At 35.1% G+C, this 18485-nt stretch overlaps 1 protein-coding gene across 1 annotated transcript; it reads left to right on the top strand.

Annotated features, from left to right (window-relative positions):
• Positions 1-13838: 13838 nt before the first annotated feature.
• Positions 13839-16609, top strand: LOC132186939 (Subtilase family protein). Its single transcript, XM_059601062.2, has one exon. The coding sequence runs from the start codon at positions 13954-13956 to the stop codon at positions 16333-16335; it is 2382 nt and encodes a 793-aa protein (XP_059457045.2). The 5' UTR covers positions 13839-13953; the 3' UTR covers positions 16336-16609.
• The last annotated feature ends 1876 nt before the right edge of the window (positions 16610-18485 follow it).

Here is an 18485-nt window from a genome sequence, read left to right as displayed (position 1 = left end):
GTGGAATTATTGCAACGTCAAAAATTTTGACCATCTTTTTTGACATGTCACTCCGTTTGACACGTCAAAAATGTATTTTTTCTTTTCTTTTTTTCCAATTAAATGTAAATACTACATTCATCCAAATACAATTACAATTAACCTGATATCCAAATACAATTACAATTACAATTACAATATCCAATATCCAATATCCAATCCAATACAATATCCAATATCTAATATACAATCCAATATCCAATACAATATCCAATATCCAAAATCTAATATCTAATACAATATCTAATATCTAGTACAATATCAAATCCAATACAATATCCAATCCAATCCAATACAATTTTTTTTTTGACGTGTCTAGGTCAAAATTTATTGACGTGGCAAACATGATTTACTGTTTGCCACGCCAAAAAATGGCCTTTTTTTTTTTTTTTTTTTTTGTAGTGTTACCAAACTATAAAACAGCTATTTCCATTCCATGAGTTTAATTCTTCTACCAAACTTACCATAGAATAGAAAAGGAGCAACATGAAAGGCAGTCTTCAAAATTTTAATCCACTAGCATAAAAACTCCCCTTGGTAATTCTCTGTGATTAACTGTGTTCTCTGGCCAACTGCATCAGACTAGAGCTCTTGATTTTTTTCCTTTTGAAATTAACATATTTTGACTATAAAAGTATTAAATTGTGAATTTCCCAATTTTAACGTTTGTGAAGCCAAAAGAGTAATTAAAAATCTTGCCAAACAGACCCTTTTGTTGGATGTTTAGTTGAGAAAGAAAATCACCTTCATACACCTCAAAAAAAAAAAAAAAAAAAAAAAAAATCACCTTCATATACTCTGTTGAAAAGTTTGCCCTTTCGACATCATTCAAATGATCAGAATCTTTCTCCCTCTCTCGCAAGAAATTCCATTATAAAAGGTTTAACAAAAATGTAAAAGGTAATATAATTATTCATGTAACTCTAATAATGCATATGTCGCTATATAATTAGATTTGATGTGACACACTAGTAGGATCCGTCAAGAATTAGATAAAAGTTGATAGTAGAAATTTATTTGTTATATTTGCATACCACGAAGAACTCTCAAAATATTTTTATATCACAAAGAACTTATTACAAATCAGTATAACTACAATAACTGTTTTCACATTTTCCCGAGTTTCGAAACATATATATTCATCTGCCGCACAAAACATTGGGTTTGGGCCAAAGCTACTTATTTCTAATTAACCTTTGTTTTCTTCGATAAGTTCTATTTGCTTGGAAAGAAATAAAAATAAATGGAGGAGAAAATGAAAGAAAGGAATTGAAGAAAGAAAAAGTCACAGTAGTACAAGGATTTGGACTTCCAGCAATTTGTTAATCGGATTGCTAGCAATCTGAATAATAAATATATAAGAGCCTTTATGCGGCCCACCTGTCCCAACAAGTAGGGCAGGCTACCCAAGATCTGTTAGAGACAGATAAGCCCTATAGGAACTCACTCACATTTGTTGCCTCCGAATGGCTAGCAATCTGATTGTTGAAATTCATTGGGCGAGTTGAATTTGTCCACGTGGACTAAAGGGCAAGTGCTTATTGGGATTCCCACCACTACCGGACTTATCAGCCAAGTCGGGCATGAGAATGGGAAGCAACTGATGTATCCAATTCAGAGAGGTCCATGGGTCCAAACAGTTAGGCCCAAAACCGTTGGCCCCGTGGGTCAAGTGGATCCGCCCATTAAGCTATTCTGAGACCAAGGAAACACACGTACGTTATAGGGAATCATCACATCAGCATAATTGTCTCTTATGTTCCTCGCAAAGAATGAGGTGATAGGTCCAGCATGCTTAGGAGCATGGATGCATTTATGTTGCCCTCATTCAACCAACAGAAAACAACATGGTAGGGAACCGAGCGCCATGCACAACAAAAACACGCCCAACCAAGAAGTGACAGCTGGCCATACTAATACGTGGGATCAATGCTTAATATAAAGAATAGGCAGCCATGGCAGCTACAACCTCTTACTCTATGGAGACATTGTTGCTCCGGTTCTCTTCTTCGACATCAAAGCCATCTTGCAAGCATTCTCCGTCTAAAGTTGAATGAATGTACGATCAATTGCAATATAAGGAATGGGTTAGGCAAGTCTCTTTAGAGAAACAGTAGCTAGGTGCTGTCATAATGTTTTGAGAAGTATTAGAGAGCCAAAGAGAATTGTTCAGAATTTTTTCCAAACTGACTTGGCAGAATTCCAGCCACCCCTTGAATTTTATTTTAAAATTTTGTTACGTCAGTTTAAAAATTTTGTTGGACAATTCTCTTTGGCTCTCTAGCACTGCTCTGATGTTTTTCTCGTATTCTCTTAATCCTAAGTAGATATTATTTTTTAACAATCGAGTGCAATAAATAAACACCACTTTTTTTTTTAAAAAAAAAAAAAAAATTACTTAAGAGCATATTTAAGATTGCGTTTGAGATATATATCTTTTAAATCAAAAAGCGCTTTGAGTAAAAGCATCACTTTTAAGCTTTTACCAAATGGGGTTCTGGCCATTTTAGAATATATATATATATATATATATATATATATTTGAAATTTTTTACCAAACATGCCAATTTTTGTTTATAATTTTTTAAGTACTAAAAATAATTTTTAAGCTCTCTAACGATGCAATCCCAAACAAACTTTAAAAAAACACCAAAAAAAAAAAAAAAAAAAAAAAAAAAAAGGCATTCCCGTGTGTTTAGGGATAAATTAAATAGGTGGGGTACCCGTCCTCTATCTTTGCATTAAATCAAATTCAACTCACGTTTGACCACAGATTTTGTTTGTCTGTACTCTGTAGTCACTTCTCACCCATACGGGTGTTCATATACATTTATCATAAAACTCATCTACAATCATGAATTAATAAATATGAAATCTCCGATCCAAGTCTATAATCTATTATGATTTTGCCCATCTTCATCATTAAGTAGCCTTCTTTATTTATACACCATTTTCCTCTTCATAATTTCAACGGATTTGGATTGCCTCCAGTGAATTTTTCACTTGACATCTCCTGTTAACAAAATGAACAGACAAGATTGCTTTCAATCTTTCAATCTTTCAATCTTATCCGTTCACTGTTTAAGAGTCCTCCAGTGAAAAAATCAGCAAGTAATCCAAATCCAATTTTAACTACACATATATATAATTGGTGCTTAAAATGTGTGATGCATTTAAATCATTACTTTTTATTCCGTTTATTTGGGGCTGCTTAAGTGCCACGTAATTATGTCGGCAGGGTTTGACGATTATAATGTAATTGAAACTAGGCTTTGTTTCAAGGATGATAATAGTGTATAGTCGTGATCGATCAATGAATCTATGAGCCCTCTCAATTAAGTGATAATAGTTTATTCTGGAGTCCACGTCCATCAAAGCTGTAAAGATATATTTTAATCCAAGATTGCAAGACTAGGATGTTCTTGCTAAATAGATATATCCTTTAATTTGTGTTTCTTTGACAATTAATATGCATATTATTGGTGCAATTTTTGTCCACATTACTGTTTGCCAGCGGTTCTTCTTCGTTGTTGGGCTGAGAAGGAGATTCATGTACATATATGGTGTTCCTACAAAATAAAAGTACAGTCAGGGATCTCCAATTGGGGCGCCGAAGACCCTCCGACGCTCAAGTTAGCATCTCATATATGGATAAAAATATATAGCTACGATATACCTCAAATACTCAATAATTTGTATGCAAGAAGTGAAATATGTGAGAGGGAGATGAGTGTGAGAGAGTCTAAGTTCTCCTAGAGAAGGAGACCAAGAGAAGGGGTTCAAGTTAAGGAGAAAGGAAGATCTTTCTCCTTTTATAAACCAATGGTGACACGTGTCACCATATGAATGGGTAATAGCAAAACGGTAAATAAATATAAATATGTGGGCATATTTTATCCCTAACACATATATAACAATTTTAATTCATTTACAATTGTTATATATATAAATTAGACTTTCAAATGTCCTTGTTTATCATGAGCTAAATTTTGTTTATTTTTCCACCATCTACATTCATAATGGTGTATGTATAAATAGCTAAATAGTTGTCCTACCGACAATGCAAATAATCTAAGGGAAATTGTCATATAATATACATAAATTTCTTACCAAATGAGTTGTAGAAAAAGGGCCAAAAAGCTTTTCAACCCAGTCTTTAAAATAATAATAATAATAAAATTTTTTTTTTTTTTTGACATGTTCAAGGGATACATAACATTTGTAAAGGCCAGATTGACGAAATTTGTACAATCCAATTCATAAAAAATTTATAACCTAATTATAAATAGTATTTAATTAAGAGCAACGACCCACAAGACAATATATTCAAAGAACACACACACTTTTAGAAACTAAATTGAAAAAATTCTACAACTCAATTCATAAAAAAATTATAACATAATTATAAATAGTATTTAAGAGCAACCCACATGAATGCACTAACTAAGAGTGTGTGCATGGTTTGAAAAAATAATTCGGTTTCTTTCATATGTCACATTGCCATCACTTTCAACAATCTAGGGTTTAGCAAAAGTTAATAAAGTTGGTTGACAAAGTATTGAAGAGGGTGATTAATCATGAAGATGGAAGAAGGAAGAAGGAAGAAGCTTCTTCATCAAACCCAAAACTTTTTCTTTATGAACGTGGTTAAAGTTTTAAAACAAACAACATCCCTTCAGTCGCTATATTAATTGGAGAAGACAATATATATTGAGTGGCTTTTGCTTTGATCCACAACCACAGCCAAAGAGGACCCTACATTCTCCCTCTTTGCTGTTATCTCTGAGCCTCCCAATAATTGCACTGTAGGTACCACCTGATCCCTCTGTATCCCATATTCGTTTAACTTTCCTCCACCGCCTCATATACATATATCCAACCAACATTACCGTTGCTTTTTCTCTTCCCCTTCTTTTTAGCAATCGAGGTGTTGGACTCTTCCTATGTTTGACTTTTTGGCAACAGAAGAGGGTAAAACTGGTGCTCCCTTTCCACTGTGTCTTTCTTTATGGCGATGTTTTGAAATTCAAAGATGGTGAAACCAGGTCCCCACCATTAGATGTTTTGGTTGAGATCTTGAAGATGTGAAAGAGATCAATAGGACCAAACACAACACAACACAATACCAGAATGTCATCATCAGCACAATTCAAACATAGGATGATTGCATGATATTGTTAGTTTATTCACCCGATCGATCGAAAGGGAAATCACAGCATAAGTTTGTAATAGCTTGGCCCACCCTCCATTTTTTTGCTTTCCAAAAATGTCAATGATGGTTTAAGATGAACGACAACTGTCCTACATTTCCGCAGTAGGACTTACTTAGACGGTTAGACCAAAATTAATCTCATGCATGCGTAAGTGAAGTGCTTGCCAACTTCTTTATAGCCTCTATGGACTAGGTGTACTCAACAGTCTCAACCTAAATCCTCACCAAAGTTTCACTGCTTCTTTACTGCGCAAGTCTGAAGGGATTTACAACGGAAAGAACGTACAGTAATTACGTAAGTTCATAACTTAGTAAATAATTAAGGTACTTTAGAATTTACTTATGTGATGAGCCTTAAATATAAGGACATATTTCACAAATCTACGTAAAATAATAGGAAATGACACGAGTTTAATCAACAAAATATGTCATTATTGTCTTTGCTACTATGCTAGTATATAAAATGATTTTAATGTTGAAAAGAGTACAAGTAATATCGGCGGCAATTTTTATTTTAATGCATGAAATATGATAATTACATAATTATTTATTGTTTGGTTGTAACTTTTTTTTCACATGGTCTACCCGAGAGTTTAACCACTTTTCAGCAGGGTTACTACTGTCCCAAGGTTGTTACATACCATCCATCAAAAGTGGCCCAACCAGGCCCAATCGCGGCTGATCTACACCATTTATGAAGTCTGTCCGTAGTAACTATCAATTAAATATAGTTGTGCCAATCACACTATGAAATATTGATAACAAGGAAACACTAAACTAGACTAGACAATTGAATAGAGTGTACACACAATACCCGTGCTTGCCATCCGTACATGACAATCCACTGCATATTGTCCTTTTTATTCAAAAATAGACATATATTTCAAACACATTAATTTTTTTTTTTTTTTTTTTTAAAAAAAATGGACTTATAACATAAATCCTTATTCTTTACTCATAAAAAATAACATTTGTAGAGTATGCATTTTAAAGCATGAAGATTTATCCATTCTATAAGTATTTACTTACCTTAACCATTCAGACATCTCAACTCCTTATCACTACAAATATATGCCAAGATCAGTCAGTCTACAAATCTAACCCAAAGCGAACAGGTTAAAACCGTAATTTAAGCTCTATTGTCTAGTCGATCGATCGGTCCTGTGTAACAGCAACTCAAACTTAGGTTTAACTACCCACTTTTGATCCAAACAATAAACCTACTACTAAAGCATGCCAACAAGTCCGAAAACATCGCATCTAGCATACATGCACACTCAAATTATGTTAATCAATCACAAAACCCGATTTGAATTTAAAACGTTCCTAAATGGTAGATCTATGTTTTAAAAATGGAATCCTTTCAAATCTATGTAATGTAATTAACCAACTCACTGCATTCAAGTGCTTTTAAAGGTTGATTAAATCTTAAAAAAACGAAATACATAATATCAAACATGTGAGAAAACTGGTTCTTCCTAAAAAATGAATATATCTATCTATACATTGTTATAAAAATAGCTAATCATAACTTAGATATGAATAATTTAAGTATTAATGTATTATCATTTTATGTTGTGTCAGTTGTCTGAATTCTGAACTTTTTTTTATATGTTGTTTTTTTTTTTTAAAAAAAAAAAAAAAGTTAACTGGTTATGATTTAATATTTAAGGAAATTTTTTTAAAGTACAAGTAAATGTAAATTTTGGGTCAAATATTTTTGATTTTTTAATATGGGCTCTTTTTATAGCAATTGGGCTCAAGAAGACATTAAAAATAAATAAATAAAGGGTAAAAAAAAGCCCTAAAATGCCTAAAAAGCAAAAAAAAAAAAAAAAAAAAAAAACCAGAAAAGCCCTAAAGAAAGCAAAAAAAAAAACCAATTTTAAAAAAGCGGTTAGCGGGCGATTATCTATTTCACTAACCGCTAACCGGCGGTTCACCGTTAACCGTTAACCGCTAGACAGTTAGCAGTTGCGGTAAGTGAAATCTACTAACCACTAAGGCGATTACGGTTAGCGGTTATTGCCAATAACCGCTAACCGTAACCGCTTTGACACTTCTACACATGAGGATTAAATTGGGCCACTTTCTCCCTATTTTCTAGAACCATTTCCACTCCAATTTTTTTCCTTAATAGATTTCCTCTTGATGTTGGGAAGGATCCCTTTTCATTTTCCTTTGCTTGTATTTGTCTCCTTTCTTTTATTTGTTTCTCATTAAAAATAATAATAATTTTTTTTTTCTTTTTTTAAAAAGAGCAGTTCTATGCATAATCAAATACCTCTATTAGTCTTAGGGCCTGTTTATGTTTGTGATTTTAAAAAGTACAATTAAATAACGATTTTAAAACGTGCAATTTTAAAATATGATTTTAAAAACGCTATTAAAGTGTTTGGCAAATTCGTAGTTTGGCATTTAAAATCGTAATTTATCCTTTAAAAGTATGACTTTCAAAAAGCACATTATTGTCTGCGATTTAAAACACATATTTTATGTAATTTTTTTTTTCTTTTCAATGCCAAACAATCAATTTTCTACAATTTGATTTAAAATCACACTTTTTACCTATAAAATCGTAATGTAAAACACACCCTTAACCAATTAATCTCAGCTACTACATCAAGGCATATATACAAAACGACTTCGCAAAACATTAATAATGAGTAGTCAATTCAAAATACGATTCCTTTTGCATTGATTGATTGGATGAGTCCTCTTCCATATCTTAGCCGATGAACCTATTGTTGCTCTTTTATGTATGAGTAATGCTACGAACCATCTTTTTATATTCTTTTTATCCCCATAAAACTGATGTGGCTTTTAAAATCACCATTAAATTTTAAATGAATCATACTTGAATTTTGATCCAATGATGATTTTGAAAGCCACATCAACTTTAAGAGAATAAAAAGATGATTCCTAGCATTACTCTTTTATGTATGATAGCTCAACTTATCTTCCTACTAAAAAGAATAAATCTTTGTTTCCACTATTCTCTTTTTGTTCTACTTTTGTTGGATCTTGAATTCCGACCTAAAATTCCTCCATAAATGTAAATATTTTATTTATTTCATTATTGTTGAGACTGTACGATCATACATAATTTTTCAGTAATTTTAAGAAAATATTAGTTGTTTGTATACTATTATAATATGAATCAATGGAACACAAATTTAAAATTAAAATTACCATTATCTTATCAGCTCATTAACCAACAAAATCTGCTTAATTACACACAAATATCATTATGGGCAGCTATTATCTACCCGAACCGTTAGCAACCTGTTTTTTTTAACTCCTTTCATCTTGGTGTTCATCTTTGAACGAAACTGTAGAATGAATTGTAATTTTTTTTTTTTTGGCCTTTTATTTTAATTTCCACTTGTAATTTTATTCACTCTTAAAAAAAAAAAACATGTAAAATCCACGTATAAGAGTACTAGCAAGCAATAAACACCTTGTTCCTTCCCTATACATAAGGAAAATTTCAGAAAAAAGCTACAGAAACAAACATGCAATTGACACACTACAACTTTTTCTAAACTATTGGGTAGCTACATCCTTAAGGTTGGCAATTTAAACCGCAAACCCGACATGTAATTTTAGGGTTAGGGTTTAAGTTAAACAAGTTTCGGTCACCCGTTTAATAAACATGCCGTGTTCGAGTTCAGGGGCGAAACCAGACATTGAAGTGTAAGGGGACATAACTGAAAAAAGTTTAAAATTCAAGGGTAATTTTAAAATTTTGGGGGGACTTATTACATAAAAAGCACAAAATTTAGAGGTGATTTTAAAATTTTGGGGGGACCAAAGCCTTACCTGGTTCCGCCCCTGTTCGAGTTTGACATAAACAGGTTCACGAGTTAATCAAGTTCACGGATTGACATGTTTATACAATTCATTTATTTAATTTTAATTTTAATTTTTGAAAATAAATTTTAAGTTTAACTTAATTTAGGGTTGACAATTTAAGTCATGACCTGCGAACCCGACACGAACAACACGTAATTTTAAGGTTAGGGTTTAGGTTAAACGAATTCGTGTCATAAACGGGTGACCTGTTTATGAGCCGCTTAATAAACGTGTTGGCGGGTTAACTGGGCTGACATGAACCCGACACATGAACCCGTTTTGCCAACCCTACATCCAATGGCTTATTATAAATCCATAGGTTCTCTTTTCTCTCTTGTCTCACATAGTAAAGTAAGACCAAAGAATAAAAAAGTATTTAATTTATAAAAAATGATACATGTAATTTTTAATAGATTGGGTTAAAGAAAGTTCCTCCAACTCAGTTTGAAAAACAATTCTGTTGAAAAACTACAAGTAAAGTTATTGTCTAGTATATTTGAATAAAAAAATAAATAATAATTTAATTTCTTAAATTTAAGAAAAATCGCCACTAGTGTTCTAAGAGATGACGAAGCACCGAGAAGAAAACTTCGAGGAGGGTATTTTGTTGTACCCGCAATAGTTTAATTTGAAAGAGGGGAAAATAATAGGGAAAACATAAAACAATTGAGTTAATCATCGGAAAGCAATATTTTTATTTAGGGGAAGTTGTCTGCACTTTCTGCATGTAGATATATTTCTTCTCCATAGTGAAAGTGCGAAAGATACAGTGACAGCCACATTAGAATATAGGAATATGTCCCTGACTTTTACGGTGGATGCTACATTAAAAACCGTGAAATCTATATTTGGTAGTTGGTTCGAGCCCCCACGTGTCTTGCAACACAAATTACACAATTGTCTATGTCTCCGTGAAACCCCACGTATGATTCTGCTACCGTGACATGTTGCGGATTCTTCATATTTCTGAGCTGTAGACGACAACTCCCCGACACACTTCCACACCATCAAATTTCTCCTTGGCAAAGATATGAAATCCCACGTAGGTAAGGCCCTACTTTTAATTTATTCATTAGTTTATTGATTTTTCTTTTTTACTTTCTACATTAAAGAGATAAATATATTAGTTAATATATTTTCTCAGAGCATACACGTTCGCCTCAATTAAATTTTAGTTAAAATATATATATATATATATTTTTTAGCTATCATTTTTTTTAAATAACTTACGTCTGATTAATATTTTAATTATTCACTTTTACTATTTTATTTAAATACCTTTTTATTATTATTAAGGTTCAAGTGTGTCATTCCATAGCAATCGGAAGAGAGAGGATAAAATAATTTTGTACTGAAGGTGAAATGATAGAACAAATTTTATATTAATATATATTATGAATTGTTGAGCTACCGTGCTAAGCAAATTTACTCAACAATAGCTTGGCCATTGCAGCTAACTGGATGGAATTATGCTTCTAGCTGCACGGCTCAACAAAATAGCAAAATGACTTGGCTACATGCCTATTCCACCATTTTCAAAGATGAATTGTTATTCAAAATTAACAGCACATCATTTGTTACATGTATCTTATTTAACACTTTGAACCTGTTTGAGATTACGTTTGACATGCCTAAAAGTGTTTTTAACATTCAAAAAGTTTGTTTGAAGAAAAAAGTACTCGTTTGATAAAAAAATTAAAAGCGCTTTTAAAGATCTAAAAAGCCTAAAAATAGCCAAAACGCACTTTTAACAAAAACTTAAAAATAAAGCTTTTACCCAAAAACATTTTTTAACTTAAAAGATCTATTGCTCAAATACAATTCCAGAGAGACTCTTCAACACTTATGTCAACACTTTAGGATAACGTCACATCAACAAGTTACAAATAATCCATAGAGAAAACAAAAAACAAAATGTGTGAAACACATATAAATCCCCCATTACCCTAAAACCCTATTTATCTTAATCACCTTTGCTTCCATAATTAACGATCCAAATAAAGTCCATTGTTAGATCTTCTTCTTACCTTAGAATTTAGGGTTGTATCTTTACTATACAATAGAAGAAAAGCAACCCATAAATTACAAAGATCTCAAAGGAAAGCAAATATCAAAAGGGAACTTATTTGTTTTGTTTTTTTTTAATAAGAAAAAGGGAACTTATTTGAAAGATGAATAACAGAGCTCATATGCTACTGTTGCTGTCTTTACTGCTGGTGCTGGCTACTGTATTGTCAGAAGGAAAAAGTTGGACCTTGCTTTTCATGGACAATTATATTTTTTTTTTAGGGGTAAATTTATTTTACCTCAACTATCTATTCATTTGCACTTTTAATTTCAATATTTAAAAAGTAATACTTTATTCACATAAACTTTCAAATTGTTGGAATTTTACCATTCTAACTTTTTTTTCCCCAAAATGCCCTCATCCCAAGTTAAAAAAAAAAAAAAAAAAAAAAAGTCAGAATAGTCGAATTGCAACAATTTGAAAGTTTGAGATGGTTAAATGTTACTTTTTAAACATTAGGATTAAAAAGAATAAATGGGTGAATAGTTCAGTGGGGTAAAGTGCATTTTTTCCTTTTCTTTTTTACTCTTGAAGTGTATTTGCTTAATTAAAATTACAAGGTGGTTGTGGCAAGTTCAACATTTTCTTGTGATCATCAAAGATTCATTAGGAGGCAAGGCAATTGAAATAAATGGGGTTTAAAATTCGAAATCCCCATACTAAATCCAAATATAATAAAAACTTAATATAATGTTTTAACAACTAAATATAAATTCCTCCACCCCCCGGGCTCTCATGGATAACAATCAAAGCAAGATTTAAGGTTGAGATTAGGGCTGTATTCAAGCCAAGCCAAACTTTAGAATTTTATGACTGGCTCGTTTATGATGATACTTGTTTGAACCGATCTATAAAATGTGTGTTCAAGCTTAGCTCGTTAGAAGTGATCAGCTTACGAGAATGCTTATTCGAATCGAATTCGAGTCAAGTTAAGCCGAGTAAGCTATCAAACATACTAGTTTATTTACGACCCTAATTGAGGTGGTTGATGAAATAAACAGCTTAGCAATTTTTTTTATTTTTATTTTTTTAATTTTTAGTTTTTTTGATATGGACGTTAATCCGTTTTAATTAAGTGATAATTGCGTAATGGTAGTCCTTTTTATGAGACCAACTTATATATATATAAAGAAGATTGCCAAGATGTTCCCCCCTCTCCCTCTTTGATTAAAAAAAAAAAAAAACAGATTGCTAAGATGTTACATCGTGTATCCATAAGTGGACCGGTGGGCCTAAATTGTGACTTGATTCATTGACTTAAATTGTTAATCGTGGAAAAACCGGAGAAGAAGATAAGACTTGAAGCGAAAAATAAGGAGTAAAATGAAAAGTTATAAAAGGTGATTTGTAATCAAATATGATAGAAAATATATATATAGAAAAATAGCTGGAAGTTGAAGAATTTTGAGAGACACAATTCTTAAATTATTATTTATTTTAAAAATTTAAGATAAAATAAATTTAATTATTTAATTAATATTTTAACACTCCCTTTTATTTGAAATATTTAATTTACATGGAAGGTGTGGTTATGAGTTCTGACTCTCATACTATGTTAAGTTATCACTTATTTCAAAAGTTTAAACTGATATATACAATGGGATAAATTTAATTATTTAATTAATACTTTAACAATAAGAATGACAAAACTTATCCTTAAAAACTAACTTGCAAATGAGTTTTTAAAAGCTTCTATATACATAGTTAAAATTAGATTTAACTCACACAAGGCACTAAAATCATAACATAGACAAGGCAAGATGAAGCAATGGGCAGAAGAAGAAGAAGAGAAAGAAACTTGTAGTATAATTTTTATTTTTATTTTATTTTGCATTTTACTACAATATCTTATAAATAAGGAAAAATTCATGTACTCCTTAAATTATTATCCAATTAACAATGTTGTTCCAAACTTTTAATGCGATAATATTTTTCTTAAACTATCAAAAAATTTGATAATGTCTCTCAAATGACAAAAATACCCTTAGTATAGAAAACTAAAACATTTTTTTTTTTTATAAAAAAGGGTGTAAAAATTAATTTTTTTTTTCAAATTTATTTGAATATTTTTATCTTATTGGAAAAGAAATAGTAGAGACAAAATTTTCTTTTTATGGCCTCGTCTCTCGGGAAAATAATGTCAACATTTTAGTAGTTTAAAGATGACATTGTTGCAATTAAAAAAAATATATAAAAAAAACGTTATTAATTGATTAATAGTTTAGAAGAGGTATGTAAATTTTTTTTTTTTTTCTAATAAATTTAGAGAGGTATATCGTAAGTTAAATGCATTTTACTAATTTAGAAAGTGAATGAGTAATCCAACGTGAAGGTCTTTTGGAACTTTTTTTATTTAAATTTCGCATGGGCGGCCAGAAAATCAGTCACAATTAAAGATAACAAAATAAAAATAAGTTAAAAAGAAAAAAGGAAAGAGAACATGAAGAAGCTCTTCTTTTTAGAAAAAGGAGAAAGAAAAAAAGAAAAGAAAAAAGGGGTGGTTATAATTAATATTCCTCTCATCAATATGCGACAAAACATAATTAATAAATAGTTTTATTTATGTAGAAACTAACAGAACCTCACCAATAATTCAAATATTTCCCAAACGAGAACAAAATTCACTTCACTCGTGCTGCACCACTCACCAAGTCCTACCACACTCTCACTGAATTACCAAACTACCCCTCCTCTCTCTCAGTCTCTCTCCTTTTAATGTTTGTCGCTTGCTTCTGTGGCAGAGTAGAGCAGAGCCACCACCATCTCTCTCATCTTTCCAATGGCTTCCTCTCCCACCCTCCTTCTTCTCCTCTTTCTTCTCTCTCTCACCTCCATTTGTTCTTCTTTTTCTTCTGGTGCCGGCGACGACAAGACGAAGACTACTTACATTGTACAAGTCCAGCCTGATGCCAAGCCTTCCGTTTTCCCAACACACCAGAACTGGTACGAGTCCTCCCTCTCCGCGCTGACGAACGCGACGCTGCACCCACCAGTGGAGAGCAGCGGTGGTAGCAGAATCATCCACACCTACTCTACCATCTTCCACGGCTTCTCCGCCCGGCTGTCACCCTCTGAAGCCCAAAGCCTGCGGTCCCTCTCACACGTTCTCTCCCTCATTCCCGAGCAAGTTCGCCATCTGCAAACCACGCGCTCCCCTCATTTTCTGGGCCTTAAGACTTCCGACAGCACTGGCCTTCTGAAAGAGTCGGACTTTGGCTCCGACCTTGTCATCGGAGTCATCGACACCGGTATCTGGCCCGAGCACAAGAGCTTCGGAGACCGGGACCTTGGGCCCGTCCCGTCAAAGTGGAAAGGTCGATGTGTGGCGGCCAAGGACTTCCCTGCCTCCTCATGCAACCGCAAGCTCATCGGTGCCAGCTTCTTCTGCGGTGGCTACGAGTCCACCAACGGCAAAATGAACGAGACCACCGAGTCCCGCTCTCCGAGAGACTCCGATGGCCATGGCACCCACACTGCCTCCATCGCCGCCGGCCGCTACGTCTTCCCGGCGTCCACCCTCGGCTACGCGCGCGGTGTCGCGGCAGGGATGGCTCCCAAAGCCCGCCTCGCCGCCTACAAGGTCTGCTGGAACTCCGGCTGCTACGACTCCGATATACTCGCTGCCTTCGACGCCGCCGTGGCCGACGGCGTCGATGTCATCTCCCTGAGCGTCGGTGGCGTTGTCGTTCCGTACTACCTCGACGCCATTGCCATTGGTGCTTTCGGAGCCTCCGATGCGGGCGTCTTTGTCTCCGCCTCCGCCGGTAATGGCGGCCCCGGGGGACTCTCCGTCACGAATGTTGCTCCCTGGGTCACAACTGTCGGTGCCGGCACCATTGACAGGGATTTCCCAGCCGATGTCAAGCTCGGAAATGGGAAAATCATACCGGGTATGAGTGTTTACGGCGGTCCGGGTTTAACTCCGGGTCGGATGTACCCGTTGGTATACGCCGGGACCACACAAGGTGGTGGCGGCGGGGATGGGTACTCGTCGTCGTTGTGTTTGGAAGGTTCTTTGGACCCCAATTTGGTGAAAGGCAAGATCGTGTTGTGCGACAGGGGGATCAATTCGAGAGCTGCCAAAGGTGATGTGGTGAAAAAAGCCGGGGGTTTTGGTATGATCTTAGCCAATGGGGTTTTCGATGGGGAAGGATTGGTGGCCGATTGCCACGTGCTGCCGGCCACTGCCGTCGGCGCATCAGGCGGTGACGAGATGAGAAAGTACATCACGGAGGCCTCGAAGTCGCCGGCGGTGGCAACCATTGTCTTCAAGGGGACAAGGCTGGGAGTGAGGCCTGCCCCAGTGGTGGCATCGTTTTCGGCTCGGGGGCCTAATCCGGAGACCCCAGAGATACTGAAGCCCGATGTGATCGCGCCGGGATTGAACATTCTTGCTGCTTGGCCTGACAGAGTTGGGCCCTCGGGCATTCCTTCCGATAAGCGCAGAACAGAGTTCAATATACTCTCTGGCACTTCAATGGCTTGCCCCCATGTCTCCGGCTTGGCTGCATTGCTGAAAGCAGCACACCCGGAATGGAGTGCGGCGGCAATAAGGTCGGCTCTCATGACTACTGCTTATACTGTGGATAATCGTGGTGGTGGAACCATGTTGGATGAGTCCACCGGGAATGTTTCCACTTATATGGATTTTGGGGCTGGCCATGTTCATCCGGAGAAGGCCATGGATCCTGGTCTGGTTTACGATATTAGTTCGTATGATTACATGGATTTCCTTTGCAATTCCAATTACACTATCAAGAACATCCAAATGATTACTAGGAAGATTGCGGATTGCAGCCGAGCGAAAAGGGCTGGCCATGTTGGGAATTTGAATTACCCTTCACTATCTGCAGTGTTTCAACAATATGGGAAGCATAAGCTGTCTACGCATTTTATTCGGACTGTGACCAATGTTGGGGACCCCAATTCGGCATACCATGTTACGGTTAGGCCGCCCGGTGGAACCACGGTGACGGTGCAGCCGGAAAAGCTCTTGTTCAGGAGGGTGGGTCAGAAATTGAGCTTCCTTGTTAGGGTGCAAGCCAGGGCAATTAAGCTCTCCCCTGGGAGCTCTCACATGATGACTGGTTCTATAGTATGGTCTGATGGGAAGCACAGTGTCACCAGTCCCTTGTTGGTGACAATGCAGCAACCTCTCTAGGGCAGTGTTTGGGGTTTTGGGTTTAAGAATTTTGCTCTCCTTATTATAGAATTATTACTATTAAGCTTTTTCTATTATGTATCAAGAGAATGCAAGTCCTTTTTTTTTTTTTTTTTCAAGGTTTTCAATTTCAGAAAACTGGTAGAGGGTTGGTTTGTAATGCACAGTAGAGGTTTATCTTTGTTGTTGTAAGATTAAGAATCAAGAATGATTGTAAAAATGCGGTGTGCTTAGAAGAGGCCAATGATAATGGAAACATCCCTTTTTCCTTTCATGTTCATATGTTGCTGAGATCTCTCTCTCTATACCTTTTGTCAAAGTCAAAGATTTGGTAATTGCATGTGCAAAAGGGATGATGATGCCGATTTCTGCAGAAGTAATTTTGAATTCATGGTATCTGGTATGTAGACTAGAGCTTAACAGCAAAGACAATCATGATAAAGACAATCATTAGAACAAAAATCATGTGGAGTTTTTACTAATGGCCAAAATAATTGTTTATTCTGTCTAGTATTTGGTATTTGTGCTGCTTTTATGGGTTGCAAATGTCCTCCCACGGGTTTGAATGAAAATCAGATTGGTAAAGTAATTATTTAGACATTAGGAACCACCAAATGGTCAAAAAATCCCACATGTGCAATTGAAACAGAGAGATTAGACCAGATTGATCACAGCTTGTATACAAAGGTTTGAATATCAAACAGCTGCCAGATGACAAATGAGAGAGACAATGCTTTCTAAAGAGGCTGCAAATGTGCTCAAATTAAATTCCCAACTCTTCTTGGACACAAGTTATACCATGGAAAATGCAAATGTGCTCAAATTAAATTCATTCCCAACACTTTTCTCATCCAAATTGAACTGCTGCCCCACTCACTTAGAAAAGAACAGAAAAACCGCATGCTGCATAATCATTGCTGTGGATGAAAACCCGAGTGGCGCACAATGAATGGCGAGCACTTCCTGGGACTGTCTGCTATCAATGGCGTTGATTCAGAAAGGTGATTCATCCGTTTGAGGGAAGCAAGTTAGCTGGAAAGGAGGGCCACTTGATAAGAACCATGGGCCATGATAACACGGTTTCAGCTGCCTTCTGTTGCTCTGCTTGCCTCATAAATCATCTTCTTTATGGTAAGTGGCTCGTTAATTATAAATTTATAATGGCTCTCTGCAGCTGCCGGCCTTTGCTCTTCTGCTTTCGCCAATAAATCATCTTTTTTGAGGAAAGGAAATTAGTAGCTCATAAATCATAGTGTCTCTTTCTTATGCTCTACGAGAAAAACCCTTTACTTTTTTGCTTTAATTACAAGTTGGAAAAATCTAGCATTTTGCTTGATTGAGATCCCGTACAATTGTATTAGAGAAGTTTGCAATTCTCTCAATTCTGATTATTGATTCGATCTTTGAGACGCTAATGATTCACGTGAAAATAAAAAATAAAAAATTCTCAATCTCATTTTCAATAGAATCTCCTCGCCTCTTTGACACTGCCGCTTCTCCCTTTAGTCCTACGCCATCTCCCTACTACCGATGAATTCCTCTCCCGTTCCCTCCTCTCTCATCTCCACCCCTGTTGTCCCTCCATATTGAGTGGTTCAGCCACCTCTTCAACTATTTTGGAGTAGTCTAATCACCTCCTAAATCCTGTTTGAATTAGCTTTTTGAGAAGGTTGATTATCGGAATTTTTTTTGTTTTGTTTTTGTTTTGGTTTTTGTTTTTTTTTTTTTTTTAAAGGGCTTTTGGGTGGGTCTCCTCATAGTCTTTATGCATGTATGTCAAAACCCAGAAAAAAAGAAAAGAAAAAAAAAAGACAATTAGTCACAAATAAGGGTATTTTGAGAATTTTGAACAGAAGAGGGTAATTAATTGAAAGTTCGATACCCTTTTAAGAGTTTGTAAGCTTCGAGAGTAGTGTCAAAATGAGTGAAAGTTTGTTTTCTAAAGTTTACCTTATAATTGTTTTTCAAACAAAAAAAATATATATTGACACAAATAATATATTACAGATGAAAAAGTATGGAAAGTTTCTAATAAATCCTTGAGTCAATGCGTGAAAACAAAAAACTCCCTCAACTTTTTGTTTTAAATTTTTACTCCCCGAGTCAATAAAAAAGATATCATAAGTCATTCCGTTACATTCCTTCCAAAT

This window comes from Corylus avellana, chromosome 6, assembly GCF_965113065.1.
Source record: "Corylus avellana chromosome 6, dhCorAvel1.hap1.2, whole genome shotgun sequence".
NCBI lineage: Eukaryota > Viridiplantae > Streptophyta > Magnoliopsida > Fagales > Betulaceae > Corylus > Corylus avellana.
This window is presented reverse-complemented; position numbering and strand designations above follow the sequence as displayed.